The sequence below is a fragment of the Asterias amurensis genome, chromosome 21 (assembly GCF_032118995.1).
Source record: "Asterias amurensis chromosome 21, ASM3211899v1".
In the NCBI taxonomy this organism is placed as follows: domain Eukaryota; kingdom Metazoa; phylum Echinodermata; class Asteroidea; order Forcipulatida; family Asteriidae; genus Asterias; species Asterias amurensis.
The window spans coordinates 13,668,933-13,692,455 of record NC_092668.1 but is presented as its reverse complement, the minus strand read 5'-3'; the positions used below and the strand labels follow the sequence as shown (position 1 = coordinate 13,692,455).

At 40.1% G+C, this 23,523-nt stretch overlaps 2 protein-coding genes across 2 annotated transcripts; one reads left to right on the top strand and one right to left on the bottom strand.

The window, feature by feature from the left end:
- The first annotated feature begins 541 nt into the window (after window positions 1–541).
- LOC139953246 (uncharacterized) lies at window positions 542–23,388 on the top strand. The gene is made up of 19 exons (XM_071952715.1): window positions 542–701; window positions 3,307–3,408; window positions 4,183–4,346; window positions 4,796–4,969; window positions 5,135–5,297; window positions 5,762–5,903; window positions 6,258–6,386; window positions 6,834–6,916; window positions 7,323–7,517; window positions 8,182–8,360; window positions 8,694–8,826; window positions 9,475–9,699; window positions 10,530–10,667; window positions 11,172–11,356; window positions 11,859–11,967; window positions 19,910–20,083; window positions 20,646–20,836; window positions 21,266–21,443; window positions 21,675–23,388. The coding sequence occupies exons 1-19, from the start codon at window positions 644–646 to the stop codon at window positions 21,773–21,775; spliced, it is 2,823 nt and encodes a 940-aa protein (XP_071808816.1). The 5' UTR covers window positions 542–643; the 3' UTR covers window positions 21,776–23,388.
- LOC139953286 (integrase/recombinase xerD homolog) lies at window positions 14,253–19,175 on the bottom strand. Its single transcript, XM_071952766.1, has 2 exons — window positions 18,256–19,175; window positions 14,253–15,348 (listed from the first exon to the last, which is right to left on the bottom strand). Exons 1-2 carry the CDS (start codon window positions 18,515–18,517, stop codon window positions 14,357–14,359), a joined length of 1,254 nt encoding a protein of 417 aa, XP_071808867.1. The 5' UTR covers window positions 18,518–19,175; the 3' UTR covers window positions 14,253–14,356.
- Window positions 23,389–23,523: the final 135 nt, after the last annotated feature.

Here is a 23,523-nt window from a genome sequence, read left to right as displayed (position 1 = left end):
GAACTTTTATATAAAAAGTGCACACGTGTCTTATGCTTTATTTTAATTAGTTTGGCTGAGCCAATTAACCAGTGAACCAACTTCTTTTAGGGGCCAATTTCATAAAGCTGTTTAGCAATTTCTCTGCTAAGCAAAACTTTTGTGGGGCACGTTCACAACAATGAAATCTTAATGTAATTTTGATTGGTAACCTATTTCTGTTAAGCAATACTTTTCTGTGCTTATCAAGTTTTGTGCTAACATGGTACATGCCCTTTAGTAGACTCCTCCCCCCCCCCCTGCCTCCCCTGTCTTTATCCGCAAGGAAAAAAAAGACAGGTACTTGCTATTCAGATCCAGTGATTCCATTGGATACAATGATATCATTGGATAAATGCAGTGACTTAAATGCGGTGACATCACGGACCAATCAAAACACATAATGGATATGTGGGTGTCTATTAGGGGAAGTCCCTCGATTTCTCTTCCGCACCGTTGACAATTGCATGTTTGAAATTATAACAAACATGCAATAGCCGTACAGTTTTGATAGAGGGTTCAGATTTTAGATTCTGCAAACTAAACAAACACTCTTGCGAGAGCAGAAGTTTCGTTTCCAGCAGTCCAGCTAGCGCAGCTTCTTCAGAAAAAGTGCGATTTCACGATGTTTTTAGGGGTGACGTTGCTAGCATTTGTCTCCCTTACTGTGTGTTCTTCCGCTGGTAAGTCTGATCTTACTGTTTAAACGTGGAATTTTTGCAGTTTATCATTGAGAAAGAGAGGTCCCACAGATGTTGTAAGGCCATCGTGGACCAATGTATTTTTAATGGTAAAACTAAAAGTTAAATTTACTTCGAAACTTACTATCGCATGACATGACAGACGCCATTTGTATTAAATCATCACACACTTCCTTCCTCCATGTCCAGTATGTAGCGATCCAGGAACTAGTTGCCATGCATTGTTTTATTGAATTGCCTTATAGCTGGTTAAATTTAGCTACGACGTTTAAAAAAGAGTGCATGGTCCGTTTTACTTGAAATGAAAGAAAACACTGCCATGACAAATTTCTTTCCTCTAATTTTCATAGAGCAAAGGATCAGTGGGGCACCAGTTGCAACAATGTGAACTATGGAATTTTAGCTGGTAACTTGTTGTTAAAGACACTGGACACCTTCCGTAATTGTCATAGACCAGTCTTCTCTGTTGGTGTATCTATATTAATTTAATGACTGTATAATAGCGAACCTGTGAAAATTTGAACTCAATTGGTCGTTGAAGTTGCGAGATAATTATTGACGAAAAAAGACCCTTGTCACCTGAAGTTGTGTGCTTTCAGATGCCTGAATTCGATAGCCTCAAAATCAAATTCTGAGGTTTCAAAATCAAATTAAAATATTTTAGCAATGTACGCAGCTTGACCTTTAAAACTTCTTAAAACTCATTTGTATCAGATGTAATTTGACTTGTTGTAAGTAGTTTAGTAGTTCCATTTATTTTGCTCTTTTCAGCGCTTTGATCTCAATGAAATAAGTGCTTTACAATTATCTGTTGTATGGATACATGTTTGTTTAAAGACACTGGACACTATTGGTAATTGACAAAGACCAGTGTTCTCACTTGGTGTATCTCAAAGTATGCATAAAATAACAAACCTGTGAAAATCTAAGCTCAATCGGTCGTCGAGGTTGTGAGATAAAAATGGAGAAAAAAAAACACTCGTTGTCACACAAAGTTGTGTGCGTTTAGATGGTTGATTTCGAGACCTCAAATTCTAAATCTGAGATCTTGAAATCAAGTTTGTGGAAAATTACTTCCTTCTCGAAAAACTATGTCACTTCAGAGGGAGCCGTTTCTCACAATGTTTTACACCACCAACCTCTCTCCATTACTCTTCACCAAGTACGGTTTTATGCTAATAAATATTTTGAGAAATTACCAATAGTGTCCACTGCCTTTAACCTGCATTTTGGCGCAGTGCGCATTGCATGAACATCAGTACGCTGAGCCAGATATAGAAAAGTGCAACAGACCACAGAGTGCACTTGCCCAGATGACCATGGCTAATCCTATTAATGTGCCATTAAAGTCCCACAAAGCATGCACATGTATTGTGTGACAGCATCCAACCAGTAAGATTAAACCACTTGGTTGTTATTGTGGATTGCATCAAAAGTTGCCATTAGTTACGAGTCAACAAATGAAATGCACAAACAGCTCCTTTTCATTCTTATTTTGTTTTGGGTGGTTACAATGGGAGAGAGGTTACGGAGGTGCTAATCAAAGGTGCTGCTTCAAAGAGTGTTATAAACCTACTAGCCAAAAGAGCTTGTCAACCACCCATAGATCCACAATGAAGCTTGTTGGTGCAATGTAAAATTACCAGCAAAAACTTCATCAACAAGATTCTGATGTAATTCATGATTGATTCGGTTACTGATTAAAACCAACATGAGAATTTTTTTCATTTACAGAATTTCCATCACTCTCTTTCGAATGTCAATAGTCAGTTTAATTAAATTGAGTTTGCAAACAAATTGTTAATTGCCTGATGTTTGGACCATAGCAGAGTCATTCTCAAAGACTAAATGACAACACAACAAACATGAACATAAGCAGTGAAGTGGAAAAACATGAATGGAGAGAGAAAGTTTTAATTTGCCCACACATTTTTTTAAATTGGGTCATTGTTTGTTTTTTTGTCAACTCTGATGCTGATTTAAAGGCAAAATGATCAAGAGAGATTTAATAAAAGTCAGTTGTGGAAGTGTCTTGTCTATTTTTAGGGAACCAGGAAAAAAAATAGTCACAATAAACAGGGGGATAAAGGGAGGGTATACACGTACCTTTGGTAACTACAGAAACTTTATGACCATAAAAACTTACTTGGTAAAGCATCGAGTCTGTTGATAATGTTTTAATATATATAAAATAAAATAAAATTTAAATGAATGTGGTTTAGAGAGAGAATTCAAAAACATTTGGATCTGAGAAATGTGTGTGCATGAAATGTTTCTCAGATTGTTTATTGCAATCACGATTATTATTCCTACGTAGACATAACCATTTTCAGCAATATTTAAAAACGAAAGTTGTTTAAAGGTTAGTTATGGGAGACTTTGGGACACTAGGTGGCAGCAGACTTACCATTGTTTACGTAGTTCTGAGCGTGCGCACATGACCGAGAACAATGGATTTTACCTGGTAAGTCTGCTGCCACCAAGCGTCCCAAAAGTCTTTGATTGCATCTAGGATGGAACGATTCCAAAACCCAAAGGTATTCTTCACATTTAAAGGTCATTAATAGTGCTCCATTTCTAATTACAGAGTTGATAGCTTTTCCCAGTGGAGAGGAATTAAATTCCTTGTCTATCGATGAAGCTCAATTTGACCCAAGTGTACTGGATCTGAACGACAATGAAGACACAGGTAGGACTCCTGCCAGTCACCACTGACCCGCGTTGTGTAGTTTGGCACTTGGCCAACAACTGAATGAGTCTAACTGTCTAGTTTATAACCCCACAATAAAACAAGTCCTGTAGTTTATTGTAAAACCCCACAGCCAAACAAATCCTGCAGGATATCATTGGCATTCCCGTAGCTTTTGTCCTCCTGTGTGCAGAGAAGAAACTATGTATATATAATATTTTTGTAACGCTTTTGCCTAAGGACACACATGTGATGTTTTATCTTCTATTTTGAGTGGTGACCTCGATCAATGATGTCACGGCTGAGTTGCCCCCTCCCCTCCCTGTCCCTCACGAATTACATTTAAAGGCAGTTGACACTATTGGTAGTTGTCAAAGACTAGCCTTTACAGTTGGTGTATCTCAACATATGCATATAAAATAACAAACCTGTGAAATTTGAGCTCAATCGGTCATCGAAACTGCGAGATAATAATGAAAGAAAAAAACACCCTTTTCACACAAAGTTCTAAATCTGAGGTCTCAAAATCAAATTTGTGGAAAATTACTTCTTTCTGGAAAATTACGTTACTGCAGAGGGCCGTTTCTCACAATGTTTTATACTATCAACAGCTCCCCATTACTCGTTGTCAAGAAAGGTTTTATGCAAGTAATTATTTTAAGTAATTACCCAAAGTGTCTTTTACAAGATATTTCTCTAGCTGTCACAAACCCAGTGTCCATTGTTTGTGGATCAGTAGTTGAAGGCTTTCGTGTGATGCTTCTTTCATTGCAGGGAGCTACTTGTTCGACTCGACACACATCATCAACAAGAGACTCTCCATAAACTACTTCGTACGAGACTTCATCTCAACGGAGACCAACTACTTCCGAGCGAACCCTCTTCTCTTCCAGTGCCTTCAGAAAATTCAGAACGAAGTATCTCAGAATGATGAAAAGGTGGTGCAACTTGGCAAGCTTTTGTGCTTTAAAAACAAGCTTCATGAAATTGGGCCCAGGGCCTAATTTCATAAAGCTGCTAAGCACAACAATTTGCTTAGCATGGAATATCTTCCTTGATCAAAACAGGGTTACCAACCAAATTTCCACGTAATTGTCAGGATAAACAAACAACAGCTGAATACCAGTAACAAATTTGGTTGGTAATCCTGTTTTTATTGAGGAAGTAATTTCATGCTAAGCAAATTTTCGTGCTGAGCAGCTCTATGAAATTGGGCCCTGGTCTCTGTGGGTCACTAAGTAAACAACATGGCATAGGGGAGTTGAGAACACGCTCCTGACCATGAACTTGCATCAGTACACTCTGGGAAGACCATAATACAAAATGAGTCCCCTCCGAGCACTCTTCTATGTTTGTTTACAGTAACATAGTTTAGTTTTTTCCGCAGATTGTTATTCGAAGTGGGTACCAACCACTGCAGGTTACCGGCGGTAGCGCTGACCCCTCTGTGACATACAGAAGCACTGGCTCAGCTGCACTGGTTGGATTGGAACCAGGGACGACAGTTACCATGGCAGATGTTGTCGGCATCGCTGTGCGGCTCTGTGTTCCGATATTCCAGGTACATTATGAACATTTATGTACATATTTTATGAACATTTATAAAACATGCCCCCTGTGGAAGTCGATTCAGGTAAACTGCCATGATTTTACTCTCGTAAAAATACCCACTTTTTTTTTTTTTTTTTTTTTTCATGCATCTCATCGTCTTAATGCTGTTTTCCAGAGAGCCAATCGTGATATCGGGATTGTTGTGTTCGAGGAAACTTTTGAGATTCGAGTTCAGGGGAGCAGCGAGGATGGTCCGATATTCTCGGCTGGTGACGATTCAACGTTAAGTGCAAACGAAATCCAGCAGATAGCATGGGATAGTATTGACGCTGTTTATGGTAATAGAAATTGTATTGAATTAAAAATGCAATCGTGTGATTCCCTGATAATGACATCCATTACTCTTTCTGTTGAAGAAGAGGAACCAGACTATTTTGTTCCCTCTCATTCTCACCTTTGGGATGGTGGCTTAAATGGAATTCGAAGCTATTCAATTGGATGCACCCATCAAAGATATACAAAAAAAGGGACACCGCCAACATAAGGGCTAAGTAGCTCAGTTGATTGAGCGCCAGCACATTAATCCACAGGTTGTTGGTTCAAGACCTCCTCTGGTAATTGTTTTGTGAATTCTTTTCACTGGTCACAGTTTGCGATTCAAACCCACAACCAAACAAGTTCTGCTTGACCATCCTGACATTCCCTCTAAAGCTTTCTCACTCCTGTGTGAATAGAAGCAATTATGTTTCTTTTGATATTCTATTACTAGTTGAGTCTTATGTCAATTTTTCATTTTTGTCAGGTTCGTCTAAGATGCCATTATGTCCAGCTGATGAATCTATGTCCAGCGATCAGATTTTTCCACCTGATGCGGTGAATCCCGAGGCCACAGTTGGAAAAATTGACCACCCCATAACCCGAGGCGACGTCACAGATTTCGCTCGGTCAGTATGACATCTTAATAAAGCCCTTTCCATCTCTTATCCCTGTGGAATAAAGCCCTGGGGATGCCTCAGGACTTTGTTACCCCATGTTTACCCCAGCGTCCTTTCACACTGTGTTCCTATTCCAGGGGCTTCTGGTTGCACATTTCATGAATACCCCAGGGTTTCGTCGCTTACCCCTATTACCAAAGCAGGGGTGCCTATTCCCTGAGTGAGGTATGCCCATTTTCCGAGGTGGATAAGGGGTAAAGCAATCCAAGTGCAAATAAATATTTTCTGAATATTAAGGTAATTTTTGTGATAGTTATGAATAAATCTACTTAATTTGTTTTATTTATTATTTCAATCATGCAGTTTGACCCAGTACCCCGGAAGACTGATCGCTTTTAAGAACGAGGAGCGAACCTCAGATTGGTGCGGTGAGCCGGGTAGGCATTGTGTAGACTGCACGGAGCACATGAAGGGTTTTAATCTGAACAGCAGGTCAGTGAACCATAATTGTTTCTCTGCACCCAGGAGGGTACAGGCAGAAGGTGTTATGTAAGGCCATGCTTTATGTTGCATTGACCTCTTAAAGGGGGCTTTCAAGTTTTTGACAATAGTTCACACCTTCCTGCTTTTGGAAACGTAGGTCAAGTTACAATAGCCATAATTGTTTCTCTGCATTAGGGAGTGTGCAGGCACACAATTTTATATAAGGCCACGCTTATGTTGCATTGACCTTTGTAAAGAAGGCTTAAACATTTCAGCACAGTTTACAACTTCCTGCTTTTGCAAAGGTTGTTCAAATTGCAATAACCATAATTGTTTCTCTGCGCCCAGGACTACAATTTTGTATTGCGAGGATGGAGATGATTGTGTGTTGTAGAAAGTTAATGTATATACAGGATTCATTAAATTGTACGGCTGGTTCATCCTCTCCATTTTCAGGTGTGCTGATCGGACCATGGCTGTACGCTTAATGATGACTTTAAAAACCTTGGCGAAACTCGTCAGTGAGGAATGGCCCGGAGGTAATTGAGGCATTTGTTTGTTTGTTTGTTTGTTTGTTTTGTCGTTTGTTTGTTTATTTGTTTGTTTGTTTGTTAAAGTGTTTGTTTGTAAACAAAGATATTGACAAAAATAGTAGGGTGACTCCAAACGTAGAGCTACAATCCAAGCCATATCAAGTTGGGTCCATGTGCCCCCTGTCAATGTTGGCTCTCCTTGCGTGGTCTTTTGCCTTGCAATCAATTTTGAGCGGGGAACGGTGGAGAGAATGTTTATTGTCAGGGGGATGTGGTCAGGGAATATTTATTGTTATGTTGCGAATGAATGGCCCGAGCATTTTGGCTGGGATTGTATCAGTTGGTAGAGCAATGGCACGTTAGACCAGAGGTCATAGGTTCAAACCCAAATTTGTCCTTTCTTGTTGTACAGTGAAGTTGTTGGTGATAGAAGCCTGGGATGAACCACATGATGGCAGCACATACCCGGAAGGCGACCAACCAGACGACTCGCTTCACTACGAAGGACGTGCAGCCAAGCTAGCGTTGTCGGATGAAGACTCGACCAAGCTTGATCGTTTAGCCGGACTGGCTACATGTGCTGCTTCTGACTACGTGGAGCACAAAGGTATTGAAGGCAAATGCTTTCTTTTACACCAATTTATTTCAATTCATTGAATGTATTCTGGTTGTGAGCCAATGACTCTCAGAACAGCGAACTTGATCATTGTACTAGTCAAGAATCCTATGGAGAGAAGGCAAGGAGGGAAGTTTCAGTTTTAGATGTGGGAGGAAACCCGAGGTTCATTTTAGGAAAAAACCAACGAATTCATTGATTTATTCTGGGTGTGAAGCCAAGGACTCCCAGAAAAACGAACTTAATCACTTTCAGTTTCAAGTTTCAGTTTTAGATGTGGTAGGAAAACCCCTGAGAATTATTATTCCAGTGAAAACCCACACAGTCAGGCAGAGAGTGAAAACTCAATCCACATAGTGCCCCCGAATCAAACCAGGTGCCCAGAACTGGAGGCAAGAAGGGCCTAACGGTTGCACCCACAAAGTGTTTAAAGTAAAAATGCAAATAACGAATTTCAGAACCACCCCCAATTCATTAGAGATAGTCGTTACATGGTGTTACCGCAAACCTTTCTATATCGTATTTCCACCATGCAAATAACGAAGTTGCATTAGTCCTAAGTCAAATTAAAGGAGCACTTGTGTTTACTTCATAAACAAAGAACACAAAATTTTTAAATGGTTTTCTTTTTTGTTCTCTCTTTCAAAATAAAAAGGTGATCACATCTTTGTGGCAGTCAAGAAACAAGCCGGTAGCTCGGCCACACTGGTAACATTCCCTCATAGAGAACTGCTGGTTGTTGTGCCACCGGAAACAGATGCTGCGGAGTACCAGCTACCAGATGGCTTTGAGGGAACTGAGCGTGCCCGGCCGCTTTTTGATAAAGACCACATGGTACGGATTGGAAATGAAACCAAAATTAATTTTACTGTATATAATTTTGAATATGTGACAAGAAAACAACTTATAAACTACTATACCATATGAGAGAAAATTTGATTTTTAAATGGTTATGAATGAATGAATGACGGAAAATCTTATTTTTTCATCACTCATTTATTCATTAAAGGTTTATTAAAAAAATAATATGTTTGCAACCAACTGACAGAATTTCTGTTATTTCAAACATTGATTAAAAGGTAGCTAATCATATTTTAAACATTTCAGAAGCTCCACATCCTGTTGCTTTTAACCCTAAATAAATGTAGAAGTATATTTTTATTACAGATGGATGCAAAGCTTTCTGATGCATCTATTGTGAGCCAGTTTGTATCTGAGAATGGTCGGTACTTTCGTCTCAATCCAAACCTTGTGATGTGCTTCCAGGATATCGTCAACAATGAGAACAAGTGGAATCCAGGTTCGTTTATAGTTTTTAAATTTTTTATTAAGATTTACTTAAGGCAGAAGGCAGGCCTCGCTATTACCCCCGGCACCCACAGTAACTTCCTTGGTGCCCTGGGCCCAATTTCATGAAGCCTGTAAGCACAAAAATTTGCTTAGCATGAAACTTCTTCCTTAATAAAAACAGGATTACCAACCAAATTTCCATTTGTTGCATATTGCTTGATACTGGTATTCAGCTGTTGTTTGCTTATCCTGAAAATTACGTAGAAATTTGGTTGGTAATCCTGTTTTTATTAAGAAAGAAATTTCATGCTAAGCAAATTTTCGTGCTTACATGCTATATGAAATTGGGTCCTGTTCTTTTGCTTTGGTGCTCTTTGCAAAGTTCTTATACAAATTTTATTTTTCTTAAAGAAGTGACTGCCCCTTAAAAGAAAATTTTCTTAACCCCTTCAAGAACGAAATCCAAGGCATAAAAAGGTCACAGGTCTCATAAGCTCCACTTCGTTTAAATTTTGTTTGTTTGGATTCAGACCCACAACCTTGTGATTGCAAGTCATGCAGTCTAATCGCCGGACAGTGGTTAGGGGAACTCTCTTTTTGTCACAGTTGACCGATAATCTCAAGTTCATTTTGGTTTGTTTTGGTTTTTCTTCATCAGATGTTAAGGTTAATGTTCTGAACGCTTTCATGACCAACAAAGAGCACGACAACATCAACTTCCTAGACCCACGGTTTAGCTCCCCCATCTTGGGCCAGTCCATGGAGTTGACCTATGACCCAATGAATTCGGACGAATCGACACACCATCCGGAGCGTTTGATGAGACAAGCACTTCTTCACTGCGGCCCTCGGTTCATTAAGTCGGGATTCAATATTGGAGTTGGTAAGTAGAAGCGGCTGCAGAGGGCAGTACATTCATGACATTAGACGCTCTGTTTTTTCGTATGATTAGGCAGGTTTTTATCTGATTTTAATAATAATAATAATAATAACAAATTCTTATATAGCGCATTTCACAATAACCGTATCAATGCTCTTTACATTAGTGCCCTGGTCATGGGGCCAATAACATCCCTGTAATGTTTCTCAGCTCCCGTGGGAGTATACAGCCCTGAGCTGCCTGTAAGGCGCTTGTGGCTTTTTTATACACAATATCAACCTCTACCCTCGAAGAGAAGCAATTATAGTCGAGTATCTTGCTCAAGGACACAAGTGTCACGACCTGGATTCGAACCCACACTCAGGTGAATCAGCACCAGAACTTGAATTTGATGCTCTTAACCACTCGGACATGACACTCTATTTTAGGGTTTGTTAATGGAATGTGATTTCCCTTTAGATGTTTTGAGTTACATTTTTAAAGAATTGTCCTGTTACATTCTTCAGGGTTTGTGTGAGGACTGAATGATCATGGGGTTGCGGGAAATAGGGGGGTTGGCCAAAAAAGCAAACATTTCAGAATATTTCCATGGACATTCCTTAGTTTTGGTTGAAGGATTCTATGTTCTCGGGTTCAGGTCTAGGGAGATTTGGCGTTGGCAAAAAAGGATTGTTGAAGACGATCAGAGCATACTAATCGAACTGTTGAGTAGTTAACCAGTGATTCTTTTCAGAACCTACACTACCTCCGAAGATATTTAAACATGGTTCTACCACAAACTTCACCAAAAAATTAGTTACAGTTTAAGAATTTTTTCTGCGGTTTTCTTGAAGGTTTATATGAAGACTCTGTGTTCATTGACATGCGGAAGACGTTCCACGCCTGGGTAGAGAGGTCTAGCCTACTGGGACCCGGTGAGACTAAGGAAGATTTCAAGAAAGAGCAGGCGCGTTGGTTACTACGAGCTGTAGGTAAGATGAAGTCAAATGAACCCTCAATCCTGTTGAACCAGACCCGATAAAGTATTAGGGCTGGACACTTTGGGGGTAATCCTCCCGATACTGAATTTTTTTGACATAAACAACCCTAGGTGCCAACGCTGTTTGACCACTCAAATATGAAACACACATTCGCACACCACAGAAAGCTTGGATTCAACCCTTTATTTTGTCCAGGGTAATTCTACTTGTTATAATTTTTCTTTAAATACATTTTGTGTAGTTTTAACAAGCTTGATGAACGTACCGACCAAAGAACAAAGTCACTGCCATGCTGCTGCTCGCAATAATAATAATAATGTTGGGCGCAATCTTTGAAGAAATGTATTGTTCCCACTGAACTCTTGATATATTTACTATTTTTAATAACAAAACTCAATCAGGCCCAGTTCTCTCAGGCCCAGTTCTTGTAATTTCTCAGTGGATTCTACAATTTCATCCTTAGTCCTACAAATATTTGATTCTCTTACTTCACAGAGGGTCGCGATGTAGATCCGCTTAATCCGACTGATGCTTGTTTGCGATCGGTAAAACCAAAGAAACAGAGCCCTGACTTTAGCCATGTAGCGACGACAACTAGGGCCCCCGCAATCAGCAACGAGTGTGTCCCTCAAGACAACACTGCATTTTGTCGAGAGACGGCCAAGCACAGACAAGAACAGGTAGGAAGTCGGTTTGATATAATATTTACTTTAGCTCTGAGCACAAAATAATCTTGCTTAGCAAAACAAACTTTCCAGCCAGAATACCATACAGTTACCAATGCTGAGACTGGTAACCCACTAATTTCTTGCTTAGCAAAGAAATTTGCCAGGCAGTATTTTCTGCTTAACAGCTTTTTGAAATTGTGCCGGATGTTTCTGTTCAGCAGAGTGTGGATTCGAGTCCCAGTCGTGACACTTGTGTCCTCAAGCAAGACACTTCACCATTTTTAATGCATCCTTCAGATCGGAGGTAGTGCACTTGTCGTTAAGAGAAGGGGTCGCCCCAGTGTTCCTGGTTCGATGATAGTGGATGATACCTATGACTACATCCTTCTATAGTGTGATGGGGCTTCAGGAGTAGATGGCATTGTTCCCCTGGTGAAAGTTTATTTGGGTCGACAGCCTGTGATGTTACGCTATATCTCATAAAAAAATTGTTTAATGACCTTTACTTTTTTAGGTGGATCGTATTTGGGTTGAAGTAAAACGCAAGCATCTTTACCATGATGAAGATGAACTTTTGCAAGCTCTTCAAGGATGCATCGGGGCCTGTGCAACCTGCAAGAAAGGTAATGACAGTGGTTGCTGAATGAGGTTTATTTTGTTTTCAATACCATAAAGATATTCAATGTAAATCTATAAATAACATGCACATTACAAAAAAAAATTGTTGATCGTCCTTTTTCTTTTGCGAATGGGGGAGGGAGGGAGTTTTTTTCTCGTTTTTTCAAAAAGTTTTGTTGACGTGCCAGTTATGAAATCAAGAATAAAGAAATCATCACAATCACTATAAAACGGAGGGGTTGTGTGTTTCAATAGTTTTGTCAAACAAATTTAACTCCTAGTAGCCTTAATGAAGGCGCTACAGCCAGCCGCGATCCCAGTCCCAATCACTGAATTCCGCCAGCGCACCCCATACATAACACAGTGCATATAATACGTGTACAGCGTATGTACACTCCTATACCTACTGTATATACACATTACCATCTATATGGTACACGTACGGTACATGAGTATTTCTAAAGTAGCGCCTTGATGGTTCTGTAACTGCCCAAATTTAGGGCGGAGCTCATAATGCTAATGTTTACTAACAACCCGGTCTCATTGGTTGTTGGTTGACCTATAAACTCTCGCTGCGATGTCAATCACAACGTTCTGCAATGGGAAACTACACAACCATACACAAGTCAACGGGAAACTACACAACCATACACAAGTCAATGGGAAACTACACAACCATACACAAGTCAATGGGAAACTACACAACCATACACAAGTCAATGGGAAACTACACAACCATACACAAGTCAATGGGACACTTTACAACCATACACAAGTCAATGGGAACTGACACAACCATACCCAAGTCAATGGGAAACTACACAACCATACACAAGTCAATGGGAACTGACACAACCATACCCAAGTCATTGGGAAACTACATGTACACAACCATACACAAGTCAATGGGAAACTCCACAACCATACACAAGTCAATGGGAAACTACACAACCATACACAAGTCAATGGGAAACTACACAATCATACACAAGTCAATGGGAAACTACACAACTATACACACGTCAATGGGAAACTACACAACAATACACAAGTCAATGGGAAACTACACAACCATACACAAGTCAATAGGAAACTACACAACCATACACAAGTCAATGGGAAACTACACAACCATACACAAGTCAATGGGAAACTACACAATCATACACAAGTCAATGGGAAACTACACAACTATACACACGTCAATGGGAAACTACACAACCATACACAAGTCAATGGGAAACTACACAACCATACACAAGTCAATGGGAAACTACACAACCATACACAAGTCAGTGGGAAACTACACAATCATACACATGTCAATGGGAAACTACACAACCATACACAAGTCAATGGAAACTACACAACCATACACAAGTCAATGGGACACTTTACAACCATACACAAGTCAATGGGAACTGACACAACCATACCCAAGTCAAGGGGAAACTACACAATCATACACATGTCAATGGGAAACTACACAACCATACACAAGTCAATGGAAACTCCACAACCATACACAAGTCAATGGGAAACTACACAACTATACACACGTCAATGGGAAACTACACAACCATACACAAGTCAATGGGAAACTACACAACCATACACAAGTCAATGGGAAACTACACAACCATACACAAGTCAGTGGGAAACTACACAATCATACACATGTCAATGGGAAACTACACAACCATACACAAGTCAATGGAAACTACACAACCATACACAAGTCAATGGGACACTTTACAACCATACACAAGTCAATGGGAACTGACACAACCATACCCAAGTCAATGGGAAACTACACAACCATACACAAGTCAATGGGAACTGACACAACCACCAGTCAATGGGAAACTACACAACCATACACAAGTCAAAGGGAAACTACACAACCATACACAAATCAATGGGAAACTACACAATCATACACAAGTCAATGGGAAACTACACAACTATAAACTACACAACAATACACCAGTCAATGGGAAACTACACAACCATACACAAGTCAATAGGAAACTACACAACCATACACAAGTCAATGGGAAACTACACAACCATACACAAGTCAATGGGAATTGACACAACCACCAGTCAATGGGAAACTACACAACCATACACAAGTCAAAGGGAAACTACACTTTCTTACTCCATTCTTACGTTAGAAAATTATTTTCTTTTCTAAATTTACCTCATGTAAAGTTAAAGAATAGACAAAGAAAAACAACACAAACGTAATGTTTTGGTGAACATTGTAATGGCGGAGCTGCTCGCCTCGCATTCACATTCACATACTTAATTCAACTCATTTAATTTAAATTTCATCATTATTCTCGTCGGCTTAACTAGCCAATTATTCACATAATCTCATTAAATTCAATTTCAAATTCCAAGTACAGATGAGGGGAGCAAACGTGTTTGCGGATCAGTTTTTATGTATGCATTTCTGGCCTTTCCGGTTTTCCATCTTCCGTGCATGGATATTAAGTGAGATGGGAGTAGGGCCTTTGAAGCTGCGGATGCACCGCCTGACCTCAGGCTATGGAGTCCGAACTTGTGAATATCTGGAACGAATGGTCGGAGGGCTTCTAGTACAATCTCTCTGGTTCTGGTGTAGCTTAACCCATGAGTAGTAGGAACGAGACCGGTTTTGGAACGTGTCATTCTGCGAAGTACCGGTAGAGGAGAAGTGTCAGGATCGCCCATTGCTTGGAAATATCGTTCTGTGATTACAACTGGACAGGTTGGCTGAAATGTTCTTGCAATTGTTATATTATTGCCCTGGCGGTATTGATCAGTTTTTGACTTGCATAAATGTATGACGAGACTGTCACTGAGTATACTACAGTCCGTTCGTCTTACATTACTGATGTCGTTGAAACGAAGGAAACCTGCGTAACAGACAAAGCATACGAATAGGATGCGTAAATCGCCTAATGCTGCACTAGGTTGACCGTGAGCATTATAAAGTTTTGCCATGATTTCAGGTGTTACCGGTTCCTTCCGATTTGGGGTAGAGGCTGTGAGTCTCTTGTAGCCTTGTATGGTTGTTTTGACCAATGGATCGTTTGTAGGTGACGGTAATCCAGCCAAGCTATGTGCCCAGGCAACAGCAGCTGCTGCAGAATCTGCTGCCGTTTTATGACCGGATGAATAAAATGAAGACAAATATAGGGCGAAATCTGTTGGGTTGACGGGAAATGATTTGACGCCGGTCTTGGATGAAGCCCATGATTCCCATCGTTTCCAACTATTGCTGTATTTTATCGTTGTTGAGTGTGCTCTTGATGACATTAATAGTTTTGGTAGGGCTCCAAGGGCAAGTTGCTTTAGTTCCGGGTCAGTTGCTGAATGAGAGAGTGCCAACCATCTATCTGAAACAGACAAAGTAAAAAGAGAGCAGCAAAAGTTGTGCTCCGTACCATAGCCTAAAAGCTATATATATGTATATGCAATAATTGCTAATTCATGGCTAAATTAGCCGGTCTGCAAAAATTCGGAGATAAGGAAAATTATCTGTCGTTTCAGAATATATAGAAGCAAGTGCGTGTAATATGCACTTAATTTGGTGTTGCTACTGAAAAACGTGCAACAAAAGCTCGGCGTCCAACACCAGGCTGAGTTATCAGCGCTCAGTGGCCACGTAAAACCCCCAACTTGTGGAGGAACCGTGGACGCGACCAGGATGTTGGACGTAGGTCGCGCTATCCTTTCTCCGAGCATTTTTTTTTTTTTTTTTTTTTTTTTTGATAGGGCGGGTTGCGGTGGGAAGCGAGGTAAGTTGCTCTACCGAGAGTGATTGCTAAGCTGAAAACGCCCCGTTTTAAGGGAGAATGTGAAAGGAAACCTTACGTAATCATGGCACGCTCTAACGAGCGTGCTGCACCTGTCGTGCAATAACGAAAAGAAAATTAACTTTCTTACTCCATTCTTACGTTAGAAAATTATTTTCTTTTCTAAATTTACCTCATGTAAAGTTAAAGAATAGACAAAGAAAAACAACACAAACGTAATGTTTTGGTGAACATTGTAATGGCGGAGCTGCTCGCCTCGCATAGTATTTAGAGAACGCCAAAGAAAGGGTAAAGCAAAAAGGCATGCATGCAATAATATCATCTGAGGAAAAATCGAAGGTGATTCCCATACTGGTTATAAAAAACCATCCATTACGGTGATGCACACAAATCGGCATCGGCTACAATTAGCCCAATTGCAATCAACTGCATTGTTATATACAATCATATCTTTCAATCATACGCAATCGTCGCTTCGTCAACAATTTTTGACCGACTGTTTATAAGAAAAATATAAGTTTTTTATGCGTGAACGGCACATTCAGGGCAGATGCCGAGAGGAGAAAGACAAAACCCCATGTTCGAAGATCTGAACGATTGTGAAAAATCGTATCTCAAAGCTAAGCATGAAAAAATTGGGATTATTTCGGAAAACTGTGCTCTTACCCAATGATGAAGGGCTGAATGACGTTTGCAATACTTTCCAATCTACAATTGAATAGTCTAGGTGTATGCCGTCTGGGCAGACGAAGGGCCAAAATGCTGATGTTGTCCATTTTGGGATTACTAGAGTGCCTGTTGCTTTGACCGCAACAATGCGTTTAATGACTTGTATAATAAGGGACACGGGGGGACAGAAATAGTTGTTTTCAGATGTCCAGCTTTGGCAAAAGGCATCTACGCCGCATACCGCTTTGCACCAAAATCTAGCGTTGAACCTGGGGAGTTTTGCGTTGTGAGGTGAGGCAAAGCGATCTATTGAGTGGGGTCCCCAAAGATTGTCTATGAGATTGAATGACACAGAATCAATTGCCCAATCATCAAAATCTTTAGATTTGCTTATCTTATCAGCGAGTTTGTTCTCATTTCTAGGTAACCACTCAGGAATTAGGATGAAATCGTGTTTCTTAGACAAAGTATATATTGACAATGCAATGTTATGTAGATCGGGTTTGACACTACCACGCGTGATTATCTTTGGCACGTTTGAATTGTCAGTACACCATTTGATAGTTTTGTGGGAAACCACGTGTTGAAGTTCTAAGAGTAAGTTAAGGACCGCTGCTAGTTCGCGCCAAGTTGAGCTTTTACGTTTTTCTGATTGTGACCAGTTTCCTTGAATCTTGAGATTTGGTTGGTTTTCAACATATCCGCCGTAACCTACATCACTGGCATCTGAATAAATGGTCATAGATGGGACAAGCCTGAGTCTGATGGAAAAGCCGTTAAGAGAAACGATGTTTTGGGCCCAGAATTCGAGTTCAGCTACAGTGTCGTTGCGTAACTTTATCGATTGATTCCAGGAATCACTTGATTCGATTGATCTATATGAGTCACGAGTCATTAATCTAGCAATGGGGCCCAATGCTAGGGACATCGAGATCACTTGACCCGTGAAACATGCCAGCTGTTTAACTGGTACGCAATTGTTGGCTTTGTGTGCCGTAAAAATTGCAGAGATCGTTGACAGAAGTTTGTACAGTTTCTTCTGTGGTATGCGAAACAGCAAATTCCTGGAATCAATGATGAGACCCAAGTATTGTATTTCTTCGGTGGGTTCCCATATGCATTTTGTTTTACTAGGAACAAAGCCGCTATTGTTGATGGTATTTCGCACTATATTTTTGCTACTTTGCGCTGAAGCATGGTCTGATGAAATTATAAGACCGTCGTCAATGTACATGAAAGAAATAATACCCTGAGAGCGCCAAAAATACACTAGCGGCCTTGTTAGCTTAGTAAAAAGGTGGCATGCGCTGCTTAATCCAAATGGAAGGGCAGTAAACATGTAATATCTAACATGGTTATCGCAATGATGCCAGGAAAAAACCCAAGTATTTTGATGTGGCGGAAATATTTCTACGTGGTGATATCCAGATTCAAGGTCGAAAGAAAAATACACCTGGTTACTGTCAAGTGCTGGAGCGATATGGGCGAGGTCTTCGTACTTGAACTTTGATTTCCAAATGAAATGGTTCGGATGCCGCAAATCTAAAACCAAGCGCAGCTTTTTACCTTCTGCAACGGTTAAAGGGTTACAGCAATATGGCGGCGAGTCTAATGCTACAATGCATCTTTTTGTGATCAATTCGGAAATGGCGGTCTCAACAAACTGGGCGTGGTTTAGGCTGGACTTATTGTTTTTCAAAACAATGGGTGGTGGTTCTAAATAAAACGGAATCTTATAACCTGTTTCTATAACATCTAATACAAAGGGGCTTGCTTTGAGAACATTTCTCCAGAATGAAATACAAGGTTTAAGTTTACCTTTTACGCCTGTGGGCATGTGACCGGGTAAATCGCCTTCAGCCGATTCCCAGTTTCTAATGGCCGGATGTGTCTGAGAGTCCGGTGGCTGGAGTTTGCAGTCTTCGTGGTTGTCGTAGTGCACGTAGGGAAGGGCAACTGGTCCGGACGTGTCCAGTAATGCCGCACTGGAAGCAGGTGCGACTCTCTGGTCGGTATGGGCTGCTGAAATGACTGGGGGCGAAAGGACGAAAAGAATAAGGAGCACGAGATGGGGCTCCATGGCTGAACTGGGAAGGACGAGTGGGCTTCACCTTAGATTTCTTGAGCTCGGCCTTTTTGGATGCAGCAGACTTTTCGGCCTTTTTCAGTCTTTTTTCGTCTCCGGAGTCATCTGCCAACTCGTCCGTGATGTATTCTTTAACGGTTGCCCAGCCTTGTGTAGATCTATCTGCAACCTTGATAAGCTTCTGGCGTTGTTTATTCAGCTCTATAACTGAACTAAGTAGACCCAATCCGGAGTTAAGGTCTCCAACTTTTATTGATGCAATGGCCGATTCTACCAGAGCATTGAGTTTTTCAGTATGTCGAAACTGGACTTTGTTTCCGATGCTCTTAAATTCATACTCAATTTCAGCTGATGTCCGTTGTTTCTTGATTGCAGACTCCACTTTGGTGTCTATACTGCTTGACAAGGTTTGTATTGCCAAAAGTATGTCTTCATTCGAAGCCTCAGGATTCATCTTCTAATTTGTTGTGTACGGTATTATAAGATTAGAGCATAGAGAACGGACGATTGAGTGTGTAGCGAGGTAAGTTGCTCTACCGAGAGTGATTGCTAAGCTGAAAACGCCCCGTTTTAAGGGAGAATGTGAAAGGAAACCTTACGTAATCATGGCACGCTCTAACGAGCGTGCTGCACCTGTCGTGCAATAACGAAAAGAAAATTAACAACCAAACACAAGTCAATGGGAATATACACAACCATACACAACTCAAATGAGACACTACACAACCACAGACACGGACGTAGCATGATTGCTAGCAGTAATAGGTCATTCTCAATCGCGCCTGTGATTGGCCAATGTTAAGAATGACATACCCAGATCATGCACGCCCGCCTTTTATCGGAATTCCCATAAAGCTGTTACAGACTAAGCACAGTGTAGCCCAAGTAAATATTTGAAGAATTGTTCTTGCTTTGCCAACATGAATAAAAACCTTCTTAAACATCTTTTCAAACCTGTACATTTTAAAAAAAATATCAGCTGAAAAGGTTGTTTTTATGAAGAAAAAAAAAATGGAAAAAAATGGGGTCGGGGTCTTAAACGGTTGGGCGGGGACGATCAACAATTTTGTTTTTTAATGAAGAATGCATATTCTTTTGGGGTTTCTTCCCACATCCAAAACTGGAACTTCCTTCCCTGTCTTTTTTTATATTTTTAATTCTTGGGGAGCACAGTGATTAAGTTTAGCTTTTCTGAGAATCTGTGGCTTCACAACCAGAATTAATTATTAAAAAGAAATAAAAAGATGTGCCAAGATACAAAGTTTTTGCATGGAGTACGTTCATGCGAGATATACACATTTGCAATAATCAAAGTGCAACATTTTTACACTAATGCGACGATTTACCGACTTCTAACTTTCCATTTGTTGTTTTCGATTTTGAAAGGTTCTTTCTACGAAGATAAAGTTAAACACTGCAACAACTTCCTTCACTGGGTTCCCTTCGGTTTCCTGGAGCAACAAGACCAGACCAATTTCTACGTCAGGACCAATAACAAGATGAAGATCCCGGCCTGCCGCAATCACTGCATCGACAAGACACCCTTGTTCTCACTCATGGGTAAGTCAAGTGGTATCAAGTTTGTAGTTTAAGGAAAGGCATTGAATTCATACTGTTAATCGCCCATTAAAAGCAAGCCCAAGTTTGCCCATTACAAACTCAGGCTTGTCCAGTTTGGGGAACAGCGGTCTTCAATAAGATCTTTTGTTTATCTTAACAAAAGGTATTGAGGACCGAACAGTTTAGTGGTTTAGTGGACCTGTGAGTTTTCTGACAAAAATATCCTCAAAATTTCGCAGGTGTTTATTCATAATGTAATAAGGAAAGTGTTAATCGTTATTATGAAACCAACTTTGAATCATAAAAATTGAGATATATCTCGAGAAATCAAATAAGAAACAGGCGGACTTTCCCTCTGCTCTTCATCATTTCTGTTATTTGACACCAAATGTTGGCCTATAGATGACAATCACTGGCCTTAGGAAAGAACGCAATATTATTGTTATTCTTGTTTCCACTAGTTTTGTTGTCTTTACACTAAAGGTAATTTCAGTTACACGTCTACACGTCTTTCCTCTGATATTGTAATAAAACCTCAATTACTTCCTTTTTCTTCTCATAGTCCCAACCATAGAAGCCCTCTACCGTCCAGACCCAAAGCGAAGCGTCAAAGAGCGTCTGTACTCCGAAGTCAATAACCCCTCACCGGTCAACGAGCTCATGCAGAAGTTATACGCAATCCACGCCTCAGGTGTCGTAACGGTCTGGGTGCATGACGTTGCTGAGTTGGACATTCTGAAAGAACCTCTCAAGGTATGGAAAGTTGTCATATACATTAATAATCTATCATTAGTTCGTGGTGGTCTGAGAAATGAACTCCCTCCTGGCATCCCTCGCCTTTGCGGCCGTCATAATGTACTCAAACTACCAGCAACAACCCTCAAAAATTAATGGGTTGCTTCTTTAGCTAACCACATAGAAAATTAAATGTACCATCTGTCGAAAGAGCGCGATCTCAAGATTATGACGGTCTCAAAATAGTTGATGATCCCCAAAAGAAAAAAATTATCTTAACTATTTCCAAACGTTCATAGGTTGGCAATCACCCACACAGGGAAAGTGACATAATTCTATTATTTCCTGTATGTTTTGCTAAGCATCCATTTCAGCTTAGCACGAGCATGATAGACCAGCCTCCTGCCCATTTCTTTATCTTATATTTGGTTCCACTCATACTTAAAGGTTGTGATGTTATACAACAAGAATGTCACCCAGGTGAAAGTCTACGCCACACCCCTAAACCAGCAGAGTGTGGCAGGGAAAATGACGGAGCTGTCTGCTGAGTGGACAAGCGGAGGATGTCTTGATCATTCCCGGACTTTTCTCCCTCCTTACGGACAAGTAGAAGACATCCCGTCTGGTGAGAATAACAACTTGCATTTTATCAATGTTGAGAAATCACTCGCTCCTAGGCAGTGAAGTTAATAACCAGACATCCCTTCGATCGACTAAGCTAAAGTATTAGTCCTGGTGGATTTCCTACCTTCCGCCCGGGTAGAGAAGTCTCCCAAGTTCTAAAATATTTATCCTAAAAATCAAATTTTACATAACAGATTATCTTTAATGTGTCTTGTTTCGTTGGTTTCTATAGGTGTGAGCAAGCGCAGCCCTGAGCACGACCTGAGAGAAGCCATGTTGGAGCGTCATGGTAACTGGGAACGCAGATGGATTGTGGATCATCCCTTGATCTAAGCAAGACGGCAAGAGAATGAGACATGGTTGGAGTTCAACAAATATTTTTCTGATTTTCTGCTTAGCAAAAAGGAACAGGATACCAGTCACAAATAGTAAATGTGACAGGGTAGTTTGGCTGGTAACCTTGTTCTGGTAAGCAAAGTGTTGGTCAGCTTTTCTGCTTAAGCAGCGCCCTATGTTGGGCCCTCTGATTGTAAACTTTAACCAGGGCCCAATTTCATAGAGCTGCTTAAGCACAAAAAGCAAGTCAGGTTACAAGCCAACGTGCTAAGTTACATATCTGTACAATTTGTGACTGGTATGCTGCTCATTTCTGCTTAGCAGAAAACTGTTAAGCAATACTACTTCTGCTTAAGCAGCTCTATGAAATTGGGCCCTGGTCAAACAGTAGGGTTAGACCACACCTGAACTAATAAAACTATAACCAGGTTTGTAATCCTAGTTAGTACTAATAGTAACATGTATTATATTTCTCTATGGTATAGGAGGATTGCGCTCTTTCGTGCAGCTTTGTGTACTTTTTTTTATTTTTTATCACATTTTTTACTCAGATTGTTTACAAATTATTTTTGTAACTTTAAAAATATGTTTAACTTTATACTCAGAAGAGATTTGTAATATTTTATAGCTTCAAGCATGTTGTTTGTACTTTTTTTAACAGATTTATCGTTGTGACATGAGGTGTTTTTTACCAGCAATTCAGAGGTAACCAAAACCCACTGTTTTCAAAATGAATACTTCAGTTTAAACACCAGAGGCACTTTTCCTAAAATAATGTTTATAAACCAATGTACATTTATAAGTTTAGTTTTCACACAAGAGTGGAAAACAGAAAAATATAGCACCATTGAGTCAGCAAGTATTGGGCCGCCATTGCTTGGACACTGACGGCACTAGTTTTGGAGAAAAAAAACAACTGGAAAATTAGTTGTCTTTTAAACTTTTTATCTTAATGAGGTGTCTTTCTACATTATTTTCACATTTTAGCTGGCAATTTTCAAGAAGAAAAGTCATTCACATATTGTTCTTGTTGCTCGTTAGACATTTTTTTGAGAATAACTACTGTGTTGCCAAAATGGTCCTGTAGCATGCCCTTGTAGTTAGTTGGCTCCAAGTTGCCTGAAAAAAGAGCCTTGTGTGACAAGGGATGGATTTCACAAAGAGTTAATGTTAGTTTTATCTGGAGTTAGGACGAGTTCTCGTCCTAACTTAGGATGAGTTCTCGTCCTAACTCTCGTCCTAGCTTAGAACGAGCCATAGCCTACGTTTTTTGTATCTCCTAGGACTAGTCCTTAGTTAGGAACAGGACTAGTCCTAAGTTAGGACAAGTCCTAACTCTTTGTGAATTCGACCTAAGGCCCTTTGACTTTTTTGCCCAAGATGGTAGAGGATTTTTTTGTGGAATGTCGCAATATTTGAAGACGAAGATGAGTGAATGATGATGAAAGAAATACTTATTTGAAATGATTTTTTTTTAAACTTTGTTCTTTCTTGGCTTATTAGTCACTACTATTGCTGCAGGCTGACTGTTTTTAATATTACTTGTACTTTTTTATTACATGTTTGAAGAATTACTTACTCAAGAAATAAAAGTTGTGAGCTGGATTTTATTTTAAAGCGAGTTTTTTGTGTGGTTTATTTTGTTAGTGTCCTAATTGTTGGTGGTGTTCGAACGCCTAGACCAAACCACCCGCTCTTTTCAGAGCCAATACTCCTGAGGTGCATGCCGTAACCACGAGAGGGCG

Bases quoted from the DNA above. Each gene is read 5' to 3' on its own strand.
- LOC139953246 (XM_071952715.1), top strand. From the start codon at position 644: ATGTTTTTAGGGGTGACGTTGCTAGCATTTGTCTCCCTTACTGTGTGT. The intron at 7,518-8,181 runs GTATTGAAGGCA...CAAAATAAAAAG, and splicing joins TGACTACGTGGAGCACAAAG to GTGATCACATCTTTGTGGCA. The intron at 8,361-8,693 runs GTACGGATTGGA...TTTTTATTACAG, and splicing joins TTTTTGATAAAGACCACATG to ATGGATGCAAAGCTTTCTGA.
- LOC139953286 (XM_071952766.1), bottom strand. From the start codon at position 18,517: ATGGAGCCCCATCTCGTGCTCCTTATTCTTTTCGTCCTTTCGCCCCCA. The intron at 15,349-18,255 runs GTAAACTTAAAC...TGTCTGTTTCAG, and splicing joins CATGCCCACAGGCGTAAAAG to ATAGATGGTTGGCACTCTCT.